At 38.3% G+C, this 26,324-nt stretch overlaps 1 protein-coding gene and 1 non-coding gene across 2 annotated transcripts in view; both read left to right on the top strand.

Annotated features, from left to right (window-relative positions):
- LOC107714521 (nectin-1-like) overlaps positions 1–6,594 on the top strand; it is a 193,300-nt gene extending 186,706 nt beyond the window's left edge. Inside the window, exon 13 of the mRNA XM_016520374.1 lies at positions 6,490–6,594. Within this exon, the coding sequence (XP_016375860.1) occupies positions 6,490–6,514 (25 nt within the window). The 3' untranslated portion in view covers positions 6,515–6,594. The remainder of the gene's footprint in view (positions 1–6,489) is intronic.
- Positions 6,595–26,179: 19,585 nt separating this feature from the next.
- On the top strand, positions 26,180–26,251 carry trnam-cau (transfer RNA methionine (anticodon CAU)). Its single transcript has one exon. It is a non-coding gene; the product is annotated as a tRNA-Met (tRNA).
- The last annotated feature ends 73 nt before the right edge of the window (positions 26,252–26,324 follow it).

Raw genomic sequence — 26,324 nt, forward strand, 5'->3', positions numbered from 1 at the left:
CGGTGCTGGTCCCTGAGCGGCGGCTGCATTCGTGGGGTTCGCAATTGGATTTGGCGGAGGGAATGGAGACGTGCGAGCCCCTATCTCCTTCCTCACCCGCCAGATCCGGTGCCCGCTCTCTGGGATCGGAAGCCCGCACTGCGGTTTCTTCCCCCTGGGGATCGGGCTCGACGCTCCGCCTATCTTCCTCCAAGGAGGTTGATGTGGAGAGCGCTGATGAGGATTCGCCCCGTCACTCAGCACAGTATGAGGAGTTGGTGGATATTGTGGTGGACCATATTCATCTCGTCTATTTACCCCCGCTTCCTCTCATTATGCAAACGTGGCGGGGGTTAGTGACCACGGTTATAAGGCGATGCCCCGGGTGGAACAGACGCTCGCGAGCTATCTGTCCCCTGGCGCAGCATCATCCTTAAAGGCTCCGGCATTGCCCTCCAGGCCGTTACACACAACATCTAGCCTGGTGGGCAAGGGGTATACGGCAGCAGGTCAGGCTGGTGCGTGTCTGCACACCATGGAGGTGTTACAGGCATACCAAGCCGACCTGCTAAAGGAACTAGATGAAGGCGAGGAAGTAAAATCTTACGATATAGCAGAGCTTCGTAGGACCGCTGACCTACCTCGCCGCGCCACCAAAGATGGCAGCTCTAGTGGCAGCAGAGAGACATTTGTGGTTGACCCTGTCAGATATTAAAGAAAAGGACAGGGTCTTCCTCATCGGCGCCTCGCTTGCGCCTTTTGGCCTGTTCTCCGACGCCGTCAATTCCGTCGTCGACAGGTACCAGGAGGCCCGTAAACAGGCGGCGGCGTTCCATTCTCTAGCTCCGGGGGCTGCTGGGTGGGAGCAGCCCTCTCCGTGTACCCCCTCCTCCTCATACCGTGAGCAGCAAAAGCAGAGCTTTTAGGTCGAGTGCAGTCGAAGCCCGATCTGAGGGTCGTGCTTCAAAGGAAGTCCTCGGCCAAAAGGTCCTGACATGAGAAGCTCAGGGCCTCTGAGGGCGGCCCCTACTGGGGAAGAGCGGGGTGCACCGCAGTATACGGTGTCCGTCTCTCCTCAGTGCCCTCGGGAGATTTTTCTGCCAACCCTGCCATCGATGATGCTTCAGGGCGCAGCAGTCTCCAGCGAGAGTTCCCCTCAGTATCTTCCGCCCGGGAACGTAGCGGAGCTGAGGGGCTCGCTACCCCTTCGGGGGTCTCCAGAACAGCTAGTTCGGCCGTCTCCTGCCGGTCCTCCGTTTCAGGGCACCGAATTAGCAGTCACAAATACACCAGAGGCCAGTCTCGAGAGACTGGTTACCTTAGTAGACTGCTTAGCAGCGTGGAAACTACTGCCAAATGTGTCTCGTTGGGTCCTGCACACTGTAGAGAAAGGCTATCGCATTCAGTTCGGCACTCCTCCGCCACTGTTCAACGGGGTCTTTCCCACACTCGTGGGCCCCGGGCAGGCTCTAGTATTAGAACAGGAAGTCAACACTCTTTTGAGGAAGGAGGCAATCGAGGTGGTCCCTCCTCACGACAGGGATTCCGGGTTCTACAGCCAGTACTTCATTGTTCCGAAGAAGGATGGGGGGCTGCGTCCCATTTTAAATCTACGTCAGTTGAATCGCGCAGTCATGAGACTGAAGTTCAGAATGCTCACCATCAAGCAAGTTGTGTCTCAAATCAGATCTGAGGACTGGTTTGTTACGATAGATCTAAAAGTCGTGTACTTTCATGTCTCCATCCTTCCCACTCACAGGAAGTTCCTGAGGTTTGCTTTCAGGGGCCAAGCTTACCAATATCGAGTTCTTCCTTTCAGCCTAGCACTCTCAACCCGTACTTTTACGAAGTATGTGGAAGCTGCTCTGGCTCCACTGCGACTCCAGGGCATCCTCATACTAAATTATATCGACGATTGGTTGATTTAGTCTCAATCGGAGCAGATAGCGGTTCGACATCGAGATGTTGTTCTTGCTCACATGAAAGAATTGGGGTTAAGACTAAACGCCAAGAAAAGTGTGCTTTCTTCATTACAGAGGACCAGTTATCTGGGCGTGGTGTGGGATTCGACCAGGATGCAGGCACGATTGTCCCCTGCTCGGATCGAGTCGATCCGCACGGCAGTCAAGAGAGTCAGAGAAGGCCAGTCACTCACTGTCAAGCAGTTTCAGAAAATATTGGGTTTTATGGCAGCTGCGTCCAACGTGATACCTTTTGGCCTGCTGTACATGAGACCCCTACAGTGGTGGCTCAAGACCAAGGGGTTTTCCCCGAGGGGAAACCCGCTTCGCATGATCAAGGTCACGCGGCGATGCCTACGTGCCTTGGACATGTGGAGGAAACCTTGGTTCTTGTCTCAGGGCCCGGTTACTAAATTATATTGACGATTGGTTGATTTTGGCTCAGTTGGAGCAGATGCGTCCCTCACCGGCTGGGGTGCGGTCATGAGTGGCCTCCCTGCCCGCGGTCTGTGGAGCGATCGCCATCTCACTTGGCACATCAACTGCCTGGAGATGCTGGCCGTAATTCGAGCTTTGAAGCACTTCCTCCCCGACCTAAGAGATCGCCATGTGCGTTTGTGCCCCTCGTACAAGCTGGCGCACCAGATCCTTGTGTGGTCCCAGGGCAAAATCCTTTCATTGTGAGCAGTACGAGGTGGTGAAGCAGATATGGAGAATGTTTGGCCAGGCTCAGGTCCCCGATTGCTCCGCTCCTGGGAGTTCTGGAGAGAGTGCGCCGGGACGGGGTCCGTCTGCTACTAGTAGCCCCGTTCTGGCCGGGCCGAGTATGGTTCTCAGACCTGATTTCCCTTCTCGACGGCTCTCCATGGGAGATTCCCATCAGGAGGGACCTCCTCTCACAGGCGGAGGGCACGATATTCCACATCCGCCCGGAGCTGTGGAAGTTATGGGTGTGGCCTCTGAGGGGGCACATAGAAGCTCTTTGTAAGTCTCCATTCGAGCCTATAGAAGAAATTTCTGATCGCTATCTGACAATTAAGACTGCCCTTCTTCTGGCTATTACTTCTCTAAAAAGAGTTGGGGACCTTCAGGCCCTCTCAGTGGCCCCTTCTTACTTAGACTTTGCGCCCGGCATAGCCAAAGTGTTTCTTTACCCTCGAGGGTCCCTAAGGTTCCTTCTGTTACACCACAGCCTATCGTACTACAGGCCTTTTGTCCTCCTCCCTTCAGGGAGCCAGACCAGCAGAAGCTTAATTGCATGTGTCCAGTGCGTGCACTGGACACATACATCCACAGAGCTGCCCTGTGGAAAAGGGCGGACCAACTGCTTGTTTGCTATCGTCCCCCCAAGAGAGGTCTTCCTGCTACTAAACAGACCCTCAGCCGGTGGAAAGTCGATGCCATTTCTAATGCTTATGAGTCGTCTTATCTGCCCTCGCCATTGGGGGTCAAGGCTCACTCGACCCGAGGTATGGCGGCCTCCAAGGCCTTCTTGACTTGTTACAATCAGTTGGCAAACTTCTTTCTGAACTATTGCAATGAATGAAATAAATTAGCTATTATTTAATGTGATGACAATAAAGAAATAAAGAAATATATAAAGATCTGCCCAAGAACATGTTTTGAAGCTCATTGTGTATATTTAAACCAGCCTGACTTTCTTTTTTTTCAGTATTTTTTTTCTTGCTCTACCTTCATGTTTAATGAGCAAGACAAATGTTCATAAGCAAATATTATTGTCTGACAGCTTCAGGGTTAACTTCTCCATGAGGGAAAACAGTCTTTCTGTGCGTAGAACACAAAATAAGAAAATCTAGCACAATGTCCAAGCTGTTATTTTCCTTACAATGAAAGTAAATGGTGACCACAGCTTCCCTGGTCCCCATCCACTTTCAATATATGAACAAATAGCAGCATTACATATCTAAATATTCCAAGCAAGCCAAAAAAAAAAAAAGAAAGCCGTAAGAGTTTCGAACGACATGAGAGTCAGTAAGCGATAACAAAGTGTTCATTCTTGAGTGAACTATTCTTTTAAGTTCAGTTCTCCCCTGCTGGGTGCATCTTATGCATGATCAAACAAATGATAATAGGCAAGTCTGAGGCCAAGTAGCTTTTTGTTATTTGCAGAACTGAAGCCAGTGAATATATTTGTCACTGCTGAGAAAAAATAAAGATTTTTAACTGTCTGTAACATTATGCTTCAGATCACTTGAAGTCCTTGTGCATCTAACTGAAGTAGCTGTAATGATGGCTTTCTGTCCATCAGAAAACTAAGCCCATGTTTAGTCATGTTTTATTTAATCGAGATATTTAAATATCACCTCGTGATTTAAAGGTTCAGAGATTATATGTTTTAAATTTTACTAAAATAGCTACTGACACAATCCTGTTTCAACTGATAGATGTCTTTATGTGAACACAAAGATGTCTATGAGATCTGATGAATGTGTGAGCAGATTCCTTCACACATCCATCTGTCCTTTTTCATTCCATGTCATCTGAACCTCATGTGTCCAGCTTGTGTCTTTCACTGTCAGCTTTGAGAAAAGAAGATGGCCCAGGGGTGAGCCCTGAGGTACATTGTTCAGAGTTTATTTTGAAATTGTTGCTCCTTCCATTATTTTACTGCTCACAGAGTGGGAATCATCATTGTCGTAGACGTAAAGATGCTTGGGGACTCTGCGTAAGTCATCTTTCCATTCCACTTCTAGTGTACTATTTCTCTCTGGCCCGATTTACACCTGGTGTTAATATTAATCTCAAGTAATCCAATCACAAGAGCTCTGTACTAAATAACCGGCCATAAACGGGGTCCAAAACACTTTGTGATCCAGTCACTCATACAACACTAAGTAAATATAGTCAATTTTGATTTCACTGGTTGCAATACCAGGTGTAAATTTGGCTCTTTTTCTGTCTGCCTGACTCGCTCTTTCGCCTTACTGAATTTTCTCATTACTTCATTCCTCTTTTCACTTTACATTGTCATATTCCAATATTTTTTTCATTCTTGTTATCTCGTGTCAAGAAATTATTATTACAGCACCTCTTGCAGGAAACTAAGTTTAGAATGGCCTTTGTCAACACATAAGAGTGTTTTCCAGGATTTTTCAGCAATTATAGACTTTTGTGATAAATTGTCATGTTGTATTAGAATGGACTACCTGTTCTACTGATCAGCTAAGAAGATGTTATTTATTTCCTGTTTAACTGTACATATGAACAAGCTGTTTGTGTCGGACTATTGCGTGTTGTCACTCTACACTGAACTTCAAACAATGCATACAGCACTGAGCATTAGTGGCATCAGGCACTGAAACAGCGAACCAATATACTTCATACTCTATACAGTAAAACATATTAAGCAGGGTAGTGGTGGAAAACATAGCAATTTTTTTAGCTTTTGATGTCTTTCATACAGATATATCAATATTGTTTAGTATGTTGGTATGTTTTTTTCTTCTTCTAAAAATCAATATTGTTTTGCTTTTGAGGTTTACACTCACACGGTCACAAAACAAGGAAGAATCATGTCACAAATCTAATGACATGCTTTTTAGGAAACTTACCCTAAATAAATATACTCTAAATAGGAATAGTTCACCCAGACATAAAAAACTAAATTTTGTCATCAGTTATATTCAGTCATATTTTCAAATTAAGATTTTTTTTTTATAAAACCTGAGTGATTTCTGTCCCTCCACTGAAAATTAGTTTCGCTTCAAAAAGTTACGAGAAAAGTAATCCATATGATGAACACACATACATAAAGCACATCAAATATGGTAAACAAAGCTCAACCGCACTTGCCGGACGTAAGAATGCGCATGTATATTTGATGCACTCTATACAGTATCTGTGCATTGATCCGTGTTTATATGTGGATAAAAGCCTAACTTAAATATGTTCAACATATAAAGCAATAGTGCATCTTTAGAAGACTTGGATTAAACCGATTACATTTATGATGTCTTTATGAAAGTTTAAAGGATCAAAGTTGGACTTTCAATGGAGGGACAGAAATTCCTCAGGTTTCATTAGAAATATCTTCATTTGTGTTTAAAAGATCAATGATTGTCTTATGGGTTTGAGACAACATGAGAGTGAGTAGTTGATGATAATATGTTCATTCTTGGGTGAGCTATCCCTTTAACTTCATTCAAATATTTAAGATATTCACTCCAATTGCTTAAAAAATCTAAAGCAAAATAATCACAAATGTATCATTAATATAGTTGTAATATTATGCATCCTGATATATGAATGTATGCTTTGCACAGAACTTGCTGGAAATTGTTTCATTGCTCTTTAAGGTCCTTTCATGTGACTCACATCAGTGTCATACGCCTCTTTGATTTCCAGAAGCAAAAATGTTGCAGATAATGTTACAATTTATTCATTTGTATAGGCTGTTTATTTGTGTATATTATTATGATCATTCTCTGATTGGCGTGATCTGATTTGTGCCATATAACTTGAGATCAGTGCGTTGTGTCATATATCCGTGTATCTTCCACTGGTTGCTCTAATTTTCTTGTTTCCACAGAACTCTGGGAACGAAGAGCTACTGAACCCAGCTGACTATGTGAGCTGCCATCACCCAGGCAACCAGGAACAATTTGTTGAACCTCCACTTCCTTCTGCCTACCCCCCTGTTACCTTCCTGCCCCAGAAACCTTACACCCAGCACCCTACTAATACCCCCATGTACACGTTCCAGCCCAACGCTGCCCCTCCCGGCCCCCGACCCCCGTTTAACTACCCCAAAGAGCAGTCCGTCTAGACCCATGGCTGTCTGAGTTGGAAGACGCCCCATTGCCCCATACAGGATAGCCATTACGCGTCACACCTGGAGAGAGCAACACTTCCTTCCTCATTACTGTTGTCCTGCGCTGGCCACATCAGGATGCAGACGGTCTCTCGGAACAGTGAATAAAAATGTCAGTAGTTTGTGGACCTGAAACCGTGTGTGTTGTGCACTGCATGTTTCACTATGAGGCTGTGGTTAGGACCCCTAGTCTTGTGCTGTAAATATAGAAACACCGCACCACAACTGTACACCCTCCCTCCCCTCACAACAGCACACCTCACTTCTCCTGAGCACAGGGTATCAGCCTTCACTCTGCCTAAACCTGTCTTAGATCTTTCCCTCCATTATTTTAATTCTGCCAAGTGTCTGACCATTGACAGTGTTTGAAGAAATTGTCACCCAAAAGGGAACGTTCTGTCATTATGTATGCACTCTCATGTCATTTCAAAGCATATGTTGGTATTTTTTTTCTAGAGCATAAAGATGCATTTTTGAATAACCTTCTCGCAGCTCTTTACTGGGAAACGGTTCAAAGTAATTAAGTCTGTCAGGTTCCAAAAAGGACAACAAACTTCACAGAGGTACCATAAATGTCATGTGGACCAGTTTTATGGTTCTTTTATGTTCTTTTTTGTCGTTTTTAGATCTTGTATGGAAAAAGAACCACATGAATGATATTTAAAGGGCCCCAAACTCCTTAAAAGTACCATTAATGTCGTATGGACCAGTTTTAGGGTACTTTTCAGTTATTTTTTGACCTTTTTAAATCTTGTATGGAAAAAAGAACTGTGCAAATGATATTTGAAAGGTATTCAGTCTCAATAGATGTACCATAAGTGTCATATATTTATTTTTAGTGACAAAGGGTTCTTTAGCTTTTTTTAAATGTTCTTCAAATTAAGTAAAAGTGGTTCTTTTAAAAAAAAGTTCACCGAAAAGTACTTTGGGGAACCAAAATTGCTGCTTCTGTGGCATTATTGTGAAAACCTGTATTTTGGGGTGTGTGGAAAAGAACTGCGTGAACAATATTTAAGAGTTTTATTTTTGCGTTCCTTCTAAAAAAAATAAATGCATACAGATTTGAATCACATGAGGTTGAGTAGATAATGACAGAACTGTTTCTTTGTCATTGTCACCTTTTTGCTTTTTTGCTTTTTCCTCTTTCAGTGAGTTCTGTTTTATCGATTGCTACACATTTGTGTGTTACTCTTTTATTCTTCAGATTATATTTGCTTGCTTCTTGTTGTACATGCTTGAGTTGAGTGACTGTTAAATATAATATTTTATTTATCTCATGACATTTTGTCAAAATTACGACATGGCACAACATCCCTACACTGATTCTGCTGCAATAGCATTATATGGGTAAATTGGCAGTGCCCATATGTCTCAAATAGTACCGAATAGTACCAAATATCAATACAATATTTAGTCATACTAATCTAAAATGTGAATGTTCCCTCTGCTCTAAATGAAAAATTAAAGGGCTCTATTTCACTTCCTCTCATAAGATATCATCTGACACAATGTCACAAATAAAACACTTATTTTTTGATGACATAAACACTTTCATCTAATTTTGCTTGTAGTTACCAAAGAAATAGAGCATTCTATGTTTGCTTCCACACAAATGTTTACATTTGGTATTATCAAAGGTTTAGAGAGATAAACGGATACTTTTTAATCAGGACACTCATCCACGTTTCAAGCGATCCAGATAACCGTAACTCTCGTGTATCAATTTATTTCTTTGAAATCTTGTTGTTAAAAGATAATGTGTTTTATTTCCGTTGCTGCTGTATTCATAAGTTGTCCTCAAAAATGCATGTGTTTCCGTACAGTCCATGTCTTTAATTTTTATCATCCCTGAATAGCTTTTTGTTAAAACTACTATTAATGTCCCATTTAGTTACACTGGTTGACCTACCCAAAACCTTTTCAGGGACAATCCACAACTTTCTTCCTCATTAAGCTATTTTTGAAAGAAAAGCGTATGTTGATGTATTTTTTTAGAGAACAATCCTCAATATGCTCTTACCGTCTAGAACATATTCAGCATTATATTCAGCCCTGAAACCTTTATGAAGAGCCAATAAAAATCACTGCTGCCCTCTTTACAACCCCAACCAGACCTCTTCAAAGAATGAGATCATCTGACAAGAATGACGCTCACGTTGTTAGGCCATGTCAAATGTACATGCTGGAAAAGAAAAGAAAAAATATGCTCAGTGTTTGTGCTCAATGTGAAAGTTACAAGTGATAAAAGAGAAACCCTTAGAGTTGTTCTGGATTGGTTTTAAAAATGTATTTTTGCGGTGGTTTATGGGATAGGTTACAATTTGTGAAGCTATCTACTGTGCACACCTTTATGTCTGGCATTGATTTTTATGTGTGTACTAATGTAGCATTAGAATCATCTGTGGTTACTGGGTCGCATTGCTGGAAAGAAATACCTGTCCCCATGTCACATATTTTGGATTATTGCTGCCACTTGTAGTATTATTATTATTATTATTATTATTATTATTATTCAACACTGAAGATCATGCATTGTTTGTCACTAGTTGAGTTTTCTTTGTTGTCCTATTGCCTCGGATAATTTGAAATAATATGTAAATTCTTTTTCTTTTCTTCTGAAATTGTTATATTATGTTACTTCAATTATATGTTTGCAATCCTGCCGAGTTTGTTTTTTTTACACGTAAGCTGTACTTTTTGTTAATATTTTCTAACACATGCAATGTATATATTATATCTTCATGTTTGTAAAAGAAAATCTTCGTCCGAGTCATCATGAACACATTAACTCAATCATTGTATGTGTCACTGCTATTTATTCTTCCATATGTGAAACATTATGACTTTTTTGTCTTTTTTTACATGGGGATTATGTTTGGTGTAAAAATGTACTTTATGTGCCAGATGTGTGAAACAAAACTCATGCAGATTAACATTAAACCTCACAAAATCTTAAAAAAAAGGGTTTGTTTTGAAATTTACTGTGGAGCGTCTGTGAAACTAAACTGTATTTTGCTGAAAGCTTTATTCGCAAAACTATACTTTTGAAATCAACTAGTTGGTGAGTTGCCATAACAACTAGTTGACTAATTGTATTGAAACTATGTTGGTTCTGGTTTCACCTGACCTTGAAAATAGCTTGATGGAACCTGGCGAAACTCTTTAAAAGTTGAGCTATTTTTAGCTTACTCAGCATTTTCTAAAAACAAAAAATGCCATGCCTCATAGTGACCTGAAAACAACAGCAGTATTAAACTAAATATTTATTGAATGTTGTTGCACGTCACATAAGGACTTCTGGGAAAACCTCTTGAAGGCTCTTGGAAATAGGTTTTTTTAAACAGTACAATGTAATGAAGTATCTAAATAAACTGATTTACTAAAATAAATTAGGCTTGAGAGAGAGAGAGCATTTTAGGGTCAGGTTTTTAAGATCACCTTAACTTACATCTTCAGTTATTCTCCACTGAAGCAATGTTTGTTTTCCAAACCAGCACATAGATCTCATTATTAAGTGGAACTTAAGTGCATCATTAGAGAGCTGTGATATCTAAACAAGCTGGAAAAAAAAGCTTAAATGTGACCCTGGACCACAAAACCAGTCTTAAGTCGCTGGGGTATATTTGTAGCAATAGTCAAAAATACATTGTATGGGTCAAAATTATTGATTTTCCTTATATGCCAAAACTCATTAGGATATTAAGTAAAGATCATGTTCCATGAAGATATTTTGTAAATGTTCTAAATGTATTTTTGATTAGTAATATGCATTGCCAATTCTCAATATGTTGATTTTTTTTTTTTTTGCACCCTCAGATTCCAGATTTTCAAATAGTTGTATCTCGGCAAAATGTTGTCCTATCATAACAAACCATACATCAATGGAAAGCTTATTTATTCAGCTTCGATCAGTTTTGACCCTTATGACTGGTTTTGTGGTCCAGGGTCACAAATGTTTGCCAGTAGCCTGGTTCTAATTCTGTATCTTAAATAGTTTCTCTCTCTGACATAAAAATACTATTCACTTCAATATTGATTTGAAAATACTTCCCAAAATATCATAATTTAAAAAAAAAAAACTATATTTTGATACAATGTTATTATGCTACAAGAACAGCTAATGCTCTCTGATGAAAATTAATTTTCTTTCACAACATCTGCTTAACCCAAAGTTCTCCTTTACATAACTGGAAAATTAATATAGTCTATGTTTGAATGCAAGTGTACGTCAGTACTCTGATCAGTGGTATAAATAGACTGTGCCTTGAACATTTTCAAGTTTTGTCGTAACCTGTAGCCAATGTACTTGCAACAATATGTCTAAATAATGTATTGGACTGAAGAACATCATTCAGATTTTATAGCTCAAAAGGCATTCATTTTAATTTGATTGGGAAGGCAGGATGATTTTCTCCATGACTGTGATATGCCATTAAATCCATCACAAAGCTGTTTTTCCCCCCGTGTCCACTAGAGCAGCAGGCATTGCCAGATATTTTCTCTGTCTGATTGGGCATTTGGAGGTAGTGCTAAATTCCACACTGTGGAAATTGTTTCCTGTCCCAAATGGCCTGTCCCGTTACGGCACTTTTTGACAGCTGACAGTTGTGTTTTATGCATACTGATTCAAAATATTTATTCACCAACTGTAATAAGCAACCTCTGAAAGACACAAGTAATCAAAATATATTGGAGGAGATGTGCCTCCCTCAGTGGAGTCAATAGTGGATGTGGCCCTGTTTATATCCTTTCAAAAAGACCATGAAATCAAATTTGAAGATGTGTTGCTTTAAAGGGATAGTTCACCCAAAAATGAATACTCTGTCTTCACTTAAATGTAAACCTGTAGAACTGTGAAACGAACACACACACACACACACACACACACAGACAGACACACACACAGACAGACAGACAGACAGATATTAAACATGAATGGGGTCAAATGTTGTTTTTGATCTCATTGACTTTCATTGCATGGATTACAACAATTAAAACATTCTTCAAAATTTTGAAGCTAAACATTGATGTTTAATTACTGCTTCTCCGAAGGCATGTTTGACTGTTTCCAAATCAGGCAAACCTCCAAGGTTAGCAAAAAGAGTGTAACACCAGAGAACTTTTATTATTATTAGGGGCCAAGCACCGAAGGTGCAGTGGCATCTATTTTATCCGTTAGCGTAATTTTTAGGGGCCAAGCTCCGAAGGTGCGTAGGCACCTATTGAAACCGTTGGCGTTATTATTATTATTATTATTATTCTTCCTCCACAAGGTTTGTCTGATTCCCACCAAAATTGGCTCAGATCATCTTCAGACTATGCCGGCAAAAAGTTATGGAATTCAAGTTGATTCGTCCCACCCTTCTCGAATAACGATGTAAAATGCATATTTTTGCTTATAACTTCTGAATGGTTTGGCTAAAAATCACAAAACAGGTCTCTTTAGATTCGGTGCATCATGCCGAGTCGAACCATACCAAATGTTTCCATTTTGGGCGTCGGCCATTTTGAATTTTGTCAAAAAAAGCAATATTTAAAGAACGCTTAGACTTTGTTATTATGAAAATCGGTATGCATCTTCGGCACCATGCCCTGATGGCACTCAAAAAGTTTGGGCTAAAAATGCTAATAACTTTTGCATACAATATAATATTGTAATGAGATGCTGATAGATTCCTTGCATCATGCTGAGAACATCGATTTCAATTTTGCCATAATTGGCTGAACTTCCTGTCCGCCATTTTGATTCGAAACCGCTTTCGTACAGCGCTGCTACAAATTTTAGGCACGGTGCCAAAATGACTAAGGCTATATCTCTTCAAAGCTTTGACATGATGACAACAAACTTTGTGTGTGCCATTGTCACCTCACACAGAACACACCAAAATGTTTTGATTACAGCGCCACCTATTGGTCAAAAGTGATAAGCCATTTAATCATATTACTGGTGGTTGTATTTATAATTTTTCAGCCATTTCAATTACAATCATCCTAAAATTGCTTTTATTACTCATTGTTGCATTTGGTCTGATGCTCCATGCCATGCTTAGCTCCTCAATTTGCCTCTGGAGTGCTTGGCCCCGTAATTGCTGCGTGCAGCTATATTTATTATTATTATTATTATTATTATTATTATTATTATTAATTATTATTTATGGATGTCAATGGAGGATAGGTATTACTATTGAATAAACTGCTTTTGTCAGAAATGTGTGGGAAAGCTTATCATTTAATGAACTGATAGCATATCTTCTAACATTTGTTTTGGATTGATACATTTTTCGAGTAAAAAAAATGCTGTATTATAAGATAGGTCATGTAATTTTGTGACAGGTAGAATTCAGTTTATGGCACTTCATTTATATGTAGCCCCGCCCCTTTTCAGCACTGCACTCATTGTCGTCAGTCTTCCGTTTGTATTTACACAGTGTGAAGGTAAGTTAGTATGAATTGATGAATGAACCGCTCATTTTAAAATCTTCCCGGTCTACTGACATTTGCTATGACATCCGCTTCGGACATTAATTCACATGATAATGTTCGTTAACTCTACAATAAATAAATCCACTTCAGCTAATTAATCTTCAACAGTGACTCTATAGAGCTACTGCAAAAATGGAAGTTCAAAGACTAAAGATGGCTGCATACTTGTTTCTCTGAAGCATAAGATCTATTCGCATCACAGTATTTGACTTGCACAATTCTGACAGAAATTCAGTGCCAATGTTACGAGATTTTTCAACCCGATCTCACGGCAATTTGTACATATTTGACAAGTTGGCTAATTCGTATGAATTCCTACAACCTCACTTGTACGATTTAATGTGATTTGTAAAAAAATTTACGTATTTTACGAGGTGGCAAATTCATAGGAATTTGTACGTAGGACCACACCTAACCCCGCCCCTAAACTTCACAGAAATCGTACAAAATCATACGAGTGAGGTCGTACGAATTAGCCACCTTGTAAAATACGTACGAATTGGCCGTGAGATAGCTTTGGATTTTCGGTTTCTGAGATTTTCGGTTTCAATGGGCGGAGCAAACATGAATATTCATGAGTTTCTGGGACATGCACGTGGAAATAACAATTTTAGTTAATGCTGTATCTCATCAGCAGGTTTAAGAGAATATTTCAAAAAAGGTAATATATATTTCCATTCCAAAATACGAATTCAATAGTGATTCACATTCAAAATCCAGGAAAATATAAGGCATGAAGGATGCGATTAATAAAGTAAAGTTTTCCTGAATTTTAAGTATGAATTCTTGTTACAAACTAAAAATATTTATGCACCAAAACAAGACAACATAGGAGACAAGAGATTGTGATGTAAATGTCCTTGTTGAATCTGCTGTATAAAAATATGACACATAATAAAGCTATTCTTCTAAGATCTTATGTAAAATATGTAGCCTAAAAATAAATAAATTGACATTTCTAAACTTGATTCTGGCATTTGATTCATGACATTACCATTCACAAGTTTGGGATTACTATGTTTTTTTTAAGAAATGTATACTTTTTGTTAGACAAAAGACGTGAAAGTGACAACAATGATGCATTAAATTAATTTTAAAAATTGTCAGAAAATACATTTATAATGTTACAAAAGATTTATATTTCAATTAAATGCTGTTCTTCTGAACTAGTCTAGTTCTATTCATCGAGGAATCCTGTCACTGTACAATGGTTTCCACACTTTATTTAGCAGTACAACCATTTTCAACTGTGATAATAATAAGAAATGTTTCTTGAGCTGCAAATCAGCACATTAGAATGAATTCTGAAGGATCATGAAGACTGGAGAAGTCGAGATCTGACATCACAGAAAAGTGTTCTTTTAAATGTTTAAATACTGTTAATTATTAAATGTTTATGTAATAATATAATTTGATTAACTGATTATTACAAACTTTATTTTTGATTTCAGTTTTAGTTAAAAAAAAATTTTTGTGCATCACTAGTCACAACCCTGCTGTACTTTCAAAAGATGTAGCAGATTATTTAGAAACACTTTATACACCAGTCAAGAAACCTGAACAAAAGTGTCAGTACATCAATAATATAAGTTGTCTTAAAAAGATCCAGAACCTCTTTGGAACATCTCACATATTAGAGCTATGGCATTATTATGGCGACTGCTCAGTAAGGCACAACAACAATCACATCAACAAAATTGGTAATGACACCACAGTAATTTGGCTAATCAACAACAATAAAACTGCGTACAGAGAACAGGTGGCTGATTTGACAATGTGATGCCATAAGAACAACCTGACCGTGAACGACAACAAAATAACATTGCAGACTTCAGGAGACACGGAGGTGTCTTAGCAGAGAATGAGGCCAAAACTTCAATACTCTAGATAGATGGCCTACATTATGAACCATGTAGTCTGTCAAAACTTATATTGCAACACAAGCCTGAAACGGCGACAAATGCTCTAGGTTTAACATTTATCAACTGACTAGAGTTATTGTATTATTCTGAATTTTTCATAAAATCAGAGTTGCATAGCTTAGCAAAATTTTGCTTTCTAAAAGTAACTGAACTGATCTTAAGTTATTGCCAAAAGAATCTGAGAAAAAATAAAGAAATAGTTCACCCAAAAACTTAAAATTTGACACATTACATTGCATCCTAACACCATAATTTTCTTTATTCCATGAAACGTTTCTCCACACAATGACAGTGGATGGCAATTCAGAATATAAAGCTATATTATCATAAAAAAATCATATAAATAGTCTTATGATGTCATATGAAAGCATCAAACATTTATTTTCATTTTTGGGTGAACTTTTCCACAACTTCCCCAACTTTTTTTTAGGAAGCCGGTTCCTGCCTCAATCAGAATAAAAAATAAAAAATGTTTTTTTTTTTTTAGGCTGGCTAAAATTCCTTATTAGACTGAACACTGAACTAGAAACCATGCAATAAAACAACAAGTCTACAAACGGAGTAGGATCACACAAAAAGCATAGAAAGCCATTTGCCTAATCCTCTTGAGCCCCCACAGTCTCCTTCTCCTCTTCCACCAGGCTTAGGTCGCTAAAAGTTTACTCAGAGTGCCAAAAGTTCACTTATAATGCTTATACACTTTATATAATGTATCTTTTGAATTCATTGTTCTTTCCCTTTTGTCTGCAAATGGTAAAATGCTCTGTTTCATAGCAGAATGATGGGTCATAATGAAGATTTAAAACATGTTGTGGATTGTGTTTCCCTCAGTTTCTGATGAGATTAACTTTCTTCCTCTTAAAGAAGATATATGATCCTTGGATCATGTGATTCGGCCCAGAAAAAGTCCCATTAAAGGGGTCATGAACTGAGAAATCAAATTTCCCTAGATCTTTTGACATATAAGAGATCATTGTACTATAAACACATCCTGTACATTTCAAAACTCAAAATGTTCTCGTTGGTTTAAAAACAGCTTTTATTGAAACCAAGCTCAGAAAAGGACCCGTTTTGGAATGTGCCACTTTATGGCGTAATAGTGTGGCTAAGCACCGCGTCCGCACGAGAAGATCAATGCGTGCTTCTACAGCACTGCCTCTGTAGCCACGCCCACTGATAGGCGCTTGTAGTAGTAGGAGAGGAAATACTAGAGAGACGCAAACACAGGATTACTCCATCAACAGAACCATGCAGATGATATTGCAAGATTACTAGACACTGTGTAGTGTAAGATGTAAAAAATAGTCTTTGAATTGCCTTCCTTGTGATCCTAACATATCTAGATAGGACGCGACTGCTGTTGCGTCATGTTGCGAATACATTTCTCTTTCAGGTCAGAAGGGTGTGAATGCTTGTATGTCAGAAATAGAGCTGAACATTAGTTTACTGTTGGAGATGTGTTGTGTCAATCCGTGCCGCATCAAGTGTAGACAGAATTGCCGATTATAATGGGTTCTGTTGTCTACAGTCGCATTGCGCCACTCGCGTCCAGTCTAAACACGGGGTAAAATGAGCAAAGAGCTCCAGATCGCGTTTGTTTGTTTACTTTACTACGGATTCAATTTTAAACATGGCAGCATGATACAGGCTTTTCAGAGAGACTGAAAGTAAACGACGATGCAGTGCTGAGTCTGAGCGGATCCAAGAGTAATGTCGCAACACAGAAGTGTGAGTAAACATGTTTTTACCACTATTGCATTGTCTGCTCCAGATCGTTTGATATATGAGTATTTACATGTTTTTAACCCAAATGACCCATATTGTTTTCAGAGTAAGTCAAGGCAGCATCCATCTGTTATTTTAATAAGCAAAACTGTTAGCCAATCACAGCAGTGGGCGTTTACTTGCGAGTCATGATAGAAAATAGTGTTGTGTTTTTAATTTTTTTTTTTTTTAATGTAAAATCACACTAACTTTAGAAGTGAACCTCAGAGAACATTATAAAATAATAATAAAAAAATTAGTTCATGACCACTTTAAGTTTTATTATCTGGAATTTATGACTGATTTTTTTTTTTTTGATCTGGACATTTACACAAAACGTCTCAGGTTACTTATGTAACCATGGTTCCCTGAGTAGGGAACGAGACACTGCGTCCTCTAGGGGTCGCTATGGGGAACGCCTCGTCGTGACCCGTGTCTGAAGCATACATTGAAAAAACACCAACTCGTTGGCCGGCACATCACACTACCGGTGCGACTATAGTATAAATAGGCGCTGGGAGCACACAATCATTCACTTCTTCGTCTGAAGCTTGCATCCGCAGCATGGCAAGAAACCTAGAGGACGCAGGGTCTCGTTCCCTACTACTATAGTCGCACCGGTAGTGACGTAATGGCTGTAGCCGGCCAACGAGTTGGTGTTTTTTCAATGTATGCTTCAGACACGGGTCACGACGAGGCGTTCCCCATAGCGACCCCTAGAGGATGCAGTTTGAAGTTCCCATGAAAGGGAACTGGAAAAGAGTAGGCTAATGCTTTGGGATTGTGTAACCAGAAACCTACTGTATGGAGCTCAAAATTAATTTATTTACAAGCAAGCTAATTCACATTCACAAAATAAGATTCACAAATGTGTTGCACAATTCACAATAAGTATGTTTGAACATAAATTATTCTATGTCTAGAAATTGATTGTTGAATCTTTATTTTTAAATTGCCATGTTTATGGGTTTGTTTGTGCATATTTTGAGACAACTATTACACTTGGATTCATCTCACAAAACTTTTGCTTCATTGTGACGCTAATGTGTCCTTCAAAAACTGTGCCCATTATTTTTGTGTATTAGCCCTGTTTTATAATCCAAACAGATCTGGCTGATATTAAGCAGATAAATGACACTGGGTCCAGAAATCTTTTCTGTATCAGTCCAGTGCACCTCTAGCTCACTTGTCATCTTGACACCTTTTAATAAGCATTAATTGCGGTAATTAGTAATCCGGAGCACAACTCTCATTATATCATACTTCCAAAGTCATTACAATTTAGCAGGACATTAGGCAGCCAGTGACACAGACAAGCTACTGGAGCAGGGGAGGAGGATCTGAATGCAGATTTAGGTGGAGGTTTCAGACATCTTGGGACCTTTGAGATCAAGCCCACCTCCAAGGACTGATTCAAACACTCAACCATGTCCCCAATGAAGACACCTTCACATGAGCTGTGGGCATAGACGGATTAACCATATGGGCAATTGGGCAAGTGCCCGGGGTGGGGGGGAGGGGGGTTCTATTCACACATACTGCATGGACCCGTGCGTTTTTGTTTTGATGCCCATATTACTCAAACAGATTCTAAGAGCATGCTGTGCGGAGTCGCGCAACTCGCGTCTCTTCAACTGAAGGGAAACTGCCTCACTCATGGATGTGTGAATCCGCTAGGTGTCATTGCCCAGGGGCACCAAAGAGTTGTAATCCACCACTGGCTGAGTGAATCATTAATGTGGTTTCCTGCAAAATAAATAAAATATCTGACACTTGTGGAATAACCTGCTGAAAACTTTGGTTGAAGTCATTGCTGTCAAATACAGTGCCAGTTACTAAATCAATCACATGGCACTTTCAACAAATATGTATACCTACACTGGTGTCCCTTTTTATTTCAAAGCTTTATAGTCACTAATATTATGTTTTTTTGTAAGAAATATTAGATGTTTTATTATCCTACATAAAATTACCCTAGAATGAAATCTCTCAATCATCCCTGATTATGGCCTGTGCCATCACAAGGGTCTTGACCTTTTTGAATATATGCAAAAATTTTAATCGTTTAACGTTTTATTTTGTTTTTATTTTTTGATAACTAGTTGAATAGATATTTAATTAATTGTAGTAAAAATAATTTTCATTAAAAAAAAAAAATAATAATAAACAAACAAATAAATAAATAAAAGCATCTGCCAAATGCATGAATGTTAATGTAATATTTATGTATTTTTTCATCAAAATTTTAATCAAAATGTTGTACACACATTCCACAACACAGAGTGTTGACACTTTGCAGGCATGTTTATGACCCTAAATGTCACATAATTTCAAGGAGAACAGCATAGGTTACCCAAAATGTCAGAGCTCAAAAAAATAAAAACAAATAAAAATGAGTTTTAATAACCCACAAAGAGGGTGAATTAACAAAACAATATATCTGGGAAATTCCAAACGGAAATGAGCATCCCTATGACCGAAGGGCAGAGCCCTTGAAGTGAGTTATTTGAAGGATGCAGGGCATCAAATTTGATTTGATTTGATTAAAATTATTGTTTTCTAATTGTGTCTTAATTACTATTGATCATTTTCAAACAAAATTTGCATAAACTTGCTTACACTATCTCTTAACCTTCTGAAATCATATTTCTATTGCTGACAAAAAATGTTTTGTATTACATTAAAATAAAGACAAATTGAATTATTCTACTTACTTTTGTGTGAATTCGTAATCAACTTTGCTTTAAAATGCATTGCGAGAACTTCTAACCCAAGATCACATGATCACAAACGGAAATCACTTACTTGATGTGACCATCGCATGTTCCCTGCACTAATGGACTACTGGAAGGGCCCTTTGTGAAGGGATTCAGTTGTTCACTTTCTTTTGGAAAGTCCGTGCAAATGTGTCCCCTTCCCAAAGTGCTTTTAAAGGGTGCAAAATAGCTCTTTGGAATTCATTGATTGTTCCCTATTTTGTTAATGCGTGGTTTTTCTATCTTAAAATTGTGACACCAAGTGGTAACATGTTTTGGACTCTAAAGCAAAGGAAACTGCAGCATTTTTTTTGAAAGTATTGATTGCATTCGATATTCAATATTGACTGCATTTCGATAATGTTGTCCAAGTTTTTGTTAGCCGAAATCATTGAACGAATATGTATTATCTGTTATAATTTCTAAAGTATATAATGTTTAGAAAGCCTACGGCCCAAGTCACTGGGCTCCAACATCCCTGTGACCCTACATAGGACAACCACTTTAGAAAATAGATTAATGGATGAATGGATAAAGTTTATAAAGTGTAAATATAAAGTTCCTCAGTAGCTTCAAAGCAAGTTCCCAAACCATTTGTTATGCTAAACATCAACGTTCATCTACTGTTAACTGTTAAAAAATTACTGTCATGCAAATGTTTTCAATCTGCTCAACAGCACAGATAATATTTAGTTCCGCCTCATGAGGTAGAAAGAGTCCACAAAAGCTCCGCATTTTCAGACAAAGACAGTGAATGATGAACCCTTTATATTGGTATTGATTTTATGTTTTGTGTTTAAACTATGATCGTATTATTTAACCCCTGTATGTCTATACATGTCCGAACAGATTAGGTTGAAGTGTCTGTCCTGAAGACTTTGGTCTTTATTTCTTTCTAGACTGAACTTATCTCGGGGTCATCATCAGTACAATGGATGATTTTGCTGAAACAAAGATTTAAAACATTGTTTTTTCCACACACTGCTTTCTTTGCTCAATTAGTTCATATCTGCAGCATTAACATTGAGTTCATCGCAGACTGAGCCAAAGAGGTAATGTGAAAATCCTTCTGCTGATAAGAGTTTAATTTGCCACCATCGGAAAGGAAAAGGGGAAAGAAACACATAATCACATTAGTTCATGAATTACTTGTCTTGTGTAGTGAAATCTGTGGCCTTGTTCAGCTCAGGTTTTAATACAATTATCCCTAGCTTAAGAAATGGGTGAGAATGTGAATATTTCAAGGACATTGTTCCTTGTTGGGTCTGTTTTTATTTCCACCAGTAGAGACTGTGGGTGGAAGAAAAGCATTAAACTCTAGCTAAAGGTAAAGCACTACTCTCAATAGTTGACAGTGAATGCACTGGCTGCTGAACACTGTTAATCTCATTAAACCAAAGTAAACTGAAAGTCAAGTAGCTTCATGCCATTCCGTCAGAGTGTGTCGAAAGCTTCAACTCCAATTAGTTAAAAAAAACTAAATCCATTTAGATCAGTGATTCATCCTGTGCTTCATCTAACAAACTTCAAAATAACAGCCAACAGAGTCACGATCAAATACTTGAGCTTCAGCTTGATGAGAGCCTTAAAGGGAGAGTTGTGTCTCATGTCATTCCTCAAGGATCACATTTACAAGAATATTCACACAGCTCTTTTCAATACAGTGACAGTTTACAGCGACCATGTTTGTTGAGCTCAAAAAGGACATTACATGCAAACAAACAACAACAAAAAAATTCACCATAAAAGCAGTCAATATGATTTGTATGCTACATTCCAAGTCTACTGAAGCCATGCGAATGACAATCTGTTATTCACTGATACGTTTTTTACTGATAATATTCACCTCCGTTGTAGTTCTCTTCGCCATTCCTGTTTAGATTTAAAATGCGACATTGATATGTTGCACAATTCCTTATGTCATTGAAGTCAAACAACATAACTTGTATTTTATGTTGTAGCATAACACAGTATGCAAATGTCATGCTAAGCAAAAGCAGGCAGCCGTCTCGGGCCTCCAGAATCCAAGGGCCCCATATAAATACACATTAGAAAATTCAAATGGATGACAAATAACATACCATTGTTGCAAAACTCAGTTATTTTCAGCACTGTTAATGCAAGTCCAAAGTTTACACACAGCTGCTGGAGGAAGAGTCTCTCTCTTTGTGATAGTTCAGTCAGTATATTGAGCACCCAATCTAATTTGATATAATTTTCTCATATTTTCTTTCTTAAAATAACGAACTGAATGCAAAAAATGAACCCTCTATTATAATAGGATAATACATATCAGGAAAATATTTACATTGAAATTAATCAGGATTAATTTTAATATAATATAATGATTTGATAAATTATAAATGTAATATATTTTATAATTTAAATATACATCATTATTTATTATGTAATTATTTTAAAATAATACATTTTTAATATTGCCAAGATGTTTAAAGGAACAAGTATACCCATTACACAAAACAAACATTTTGCCTGAACTGAGGGAATTAGTCATTATACAGTAATAGTCATTTTCCCAGAAACTCATTAAGCTGTGCTGAGACCTAAAATGAACATTCAATATAAAATCATATTAGATGATCCTTTTAATTAGTCTTACACCTACCAAACTGATAATACTGTTTCCAAATTGATAATACAGTCTCAAACAAAATTGACAGCAGAGAATAACACTGTGAAAGTTGAACAATAGAGAGAGGGAGCTCAAGGAAAATGAATTAATTTGAGGAGAATCTTATTCCTGTCTTTGCCTTGGACACCTAAATGACTCAAAACTATCATATGGCTTCAGGAGACATTGAATAATCAGTATAGACACATTTTGTGATACTTTTTTATGGTATTCTTGGTCCTGGCAGTGGCCCCAAATTGTTGTTAGATGGAAAAAAGTTGCAGATTTTTCAAAAATGCATCTACCTATCTATCTATCCATCCATCCATCCATCCATCCATCCATCCATCCATCTTTCTATCTATGTTTCTTCATCTTACTCATTTGAAATAACTTGAGGGTGAGTAAATAATGACAACTTGAGGTGAACATTTCCATCAAAAACAAATCCTCCCATATACAATACTAATATCAGAGATACATTATCCTGTAAAGTGCTTATAAATCTGGTCGCCAGAGTTTCTTGTCTTCATAATCTCCTTTGAGGACTTTGCACTGAGACTGCCTGTCTCTGACCCACACGTTGAATGCATCAGTTTCTTTAACAATCAATAAATACTCGATACATCAGCGGCACAGAGCTGAGAGCAGCCGGGTGAGTCAAGGTCCGCTCATTCAGCCTAATTTGCTTTTCAGTATCTCACTGTGGGTAGAGCCTGCGGGTCTATGGACCGGTTGTCTAAATGTCAGCGAAAAGGAAAAACTAATGGATGTGGGAGCGTGTCACATGAATCGACATGGCGAAACTTCGCTGTCTAGGGCACTATCTGTGACAAGGGCAGCCGGCAGGGGTAAGGGCAAGGAGAAAGAGAGAGCGAGAGAGAGAGAGGATGTTTCAATTGTCTCATTTTGTTCAATTGTATTGTTTAAAATAGAAAACAGAGGTACCTGTGTAGATCCTCGGCTCAAATATAAAAACAGTTTTTGCACATATTTAAAGGGTACAGTCACATACATAAATAATTGTGAGCATAATTTTAGAATGTGATCTTTTTAACAGTACAATATCAACATTTTTATTTTTTTTCTAAACATAAGTCGAGCTTCAAACAGTAATGATTAATATCAGCTGTTCCTGGATATGTCCCATAAGTTTTATTTATTTATATATACCATATTTTTATGTCCATTGACCTCTCCAAAATTGCCTACACTACCTTTAATATCAGTTGTCAGTCTATATCTCCCAATAATATGTCTTAGTAAGATGATTTTCAAATGCTTAATTTTATGAGCTTTGTAGTTTTGTAGTTTTCATTGTTGAGGACAAAACAAATGCAATGCAATACATTGGTGATTGAGAGATGAACAAATAAATGTTCCTGAAAATCCTGCTGTCTCATATTTGACATTCGTGTTTTAACATGTTTTTTTTTTTTCTTAAAAAAAGATAAGAAAAAAAAAGAAAGTTGCTTTAGTCCAGTAAGTGCATCTCGAAATATTACCAAGAGTATAAACATTTTTCTTACGTAATAAGTAAAAATTATAAAGGCCTTTTACTTGCTAAAAAAGAATAAACTATCAATCAAACAACAGATAGCATGTAGTAGTGTTTTTCAGGTTTTTCAGCAAAGTTTTCATCATGTTGATAATTTAGAGGCCTTAGAAATGTGCGGCTTTATAGGATTAATTATTCAAAACATTAACATTTTGAATTATAAGTCTACATCCTCAAGAAATGAAAAAAAGTTGTTTTAGTTCAATTTTGAATTGTGCACAACCCTAAGGTTTACGGCACTGTATGATTTTTTTTTATTTTTTATTTTTTATTATTATTATTTTTATTTTTTTTTTTTTAAGTAAATTTCAATAGGTAATTTTAGGACAAAATCTGTCAAGAGCATCTTGGTGAACCAAACACTTTTAAGATTTTTTTTTTTTTTTGCGATGTGCTTGTGATATGTTTAGTAAATTCATATATTCATTAAAAATGAAGTGAAGTACTTACTTTAGAGGGCCCAAACATTAGTTACAGGGGTTAAACTGGCCACTAATTCACACCCTGTCAGCTGGTCTGTTGGTCCTTCAATTCTCATCTGTGCTATGTCTAATCCAGCCTATCAAGTGTGAAAATGCTAAATCTGGTCTATCAGGAAGAACTCCTGTCGATAATCCACAGTGGGGAGGTTTGGTTAGAGGGACGGGGTGCCGTCTCCTGCGACTGCCAAGAGATATTTGTTCATCTTTATTGATTCAGACTTCTGTAATACTGTTTCTAATCTGGTGTTATCATGCAGCATCCTAGAGGATGCCTAGCCTCGAATAAATGCTTTCAAAGACTTTTTCTTGGTTTTAAACCTACTTCTAAAATCATTGCAAAGAAGTGTGAACTGTGGCCTCACACATGAGTGGCAATTAAATAGCTTATAGTGCTGAAAGATCTTCAGATTAAGTAAATATAACCAAGCAATTTATAAGTCAATGAAGAAGGCTCATTTACATTCCAGAGATGGAGGAGTTAATTTAGAGACGATAGAGAGCAACTGCAGTTCAAGATACTAGCTTAACTTTGCCTCTGGTTGATTTAACACACAGGCAAAGGTTGAAGCTCAGTGCTGTATCTATACAGTGATTCAAATCCTATGTTCGCCCTAGCAGAATGCCAATCACACTGAAGTGGATTTTTATAGAAGCATGCAGTGTTATTTTTGAACTACATGCATGTTTGTCATGCTCATATTTTCCCTGTATTTCACACATGGATCTCAAGCAAACGCAATCCCTTGTGTAAAACAGCAGTGTGTGTATGAGGACTCAAGAGGTCTAGGCCAGCTGATAAAAAATAACAATATGAACATCTGTACTGTATGGCAGAGTAAACACTTGAATAATTTCAAATTTGCTTTCCTTTTAGACAGTTTTTATTTTTTAGCTACATAAATAACATAAGATTCTGTTCCAAGACAGATGTGGTATGTGTCAAAATCAGTCACCCTTAATCTTCTTATCCTTGATGATAGATAGATAGATAGATAGATAGATAGATAGATAGGGGTTTTCCGGGGTTTTATGATGTCACAAAGCAGCCCATTAGAATTTCATTAAAATAATTCCCAACTACGGAAAATCGAATGGTTGGGGGGTGGGGAGGGGCGAGGTTGTGGTTAGAACGCTTGATTGAGTGCATCAGACAAGACGACGACAACGAAGAAGTGCTGCTGCAGAGTTGGTACATCAGAGCAAACGAAGAAGAAGAGCTGCTATAGCATCAAGTTTTCACCATGTCCGTCCATATACGTGCGTGCAAAGGTTCTGCGAAATCCTCTTGTTCAATATTCTCAGGGTCTGAATCTGGCTCAAATTGATATGACAATATCGACGCCATCCTTAACCGGAGCAGACGGAACTTGGTGCTTTGGCAAGGGGCGTGGCCGTACTGAAACACTGTCTAAGCTGTTCGCCAATCACAACGCACTGGGACAGCTAACCAATCACAACACATTTTGTTTTTTCGGAAGGCGGGCCTTCATCAAACCCGGAACTAATCGAGCCGTTTGTGCCAGGCTGGGGAGAAAGGTATGTTAATAATGTAAATAATGTGTTTTTCAAACCACCAAGCATGAGAGCATGTTCTAGTACAAAATCAAGACTTTGTAAAAGAGCATAATAGGACCCCTTTAACGTTGTTACGAATTCGGTCCATGGACTTCCGTTTATTCACCACCAGAGGTCACCCTTTCCATTACATTGACTCTCGCACAATCAAGTCACTATGATCATGGCCTAATGGATAACGCACTGGCCTCCTAAGACTGGGATTGTGTCACAGTTGATTGTCATGAGTCAAGTACAGCAGAGTGGCGCAGCGGAAGCGTGCTGGGCCCATAACACAGAGGTCGATGGATCGAAACCATCCTCTGCTAAGACTTGGGGGAAGTCGTGGCCTAATGGTTAGAGAGTCGGACTCGTAACCCAAAGGTTGCGGGTTCGAGTCTC

Source organism: Sinocyclocheilus rhinocerous, unplaced genomic scaffold (genome assembly GCF_001515625.1).
Source record: "Sinocyclocheilus rhinocerous isolate Xijiao unplaced genomic scaffold, SAMN03320098_v1.1 scaffold809, whole genome shotgun sequence".
NCBI classification, from domain to species: Eukaryota; Metazoa; Chordata; class Actinopteri; order Cypriniformes; family Cyprinidae; genus Sinocyclocheilus; species Sinocyclocheilus rhinocerous.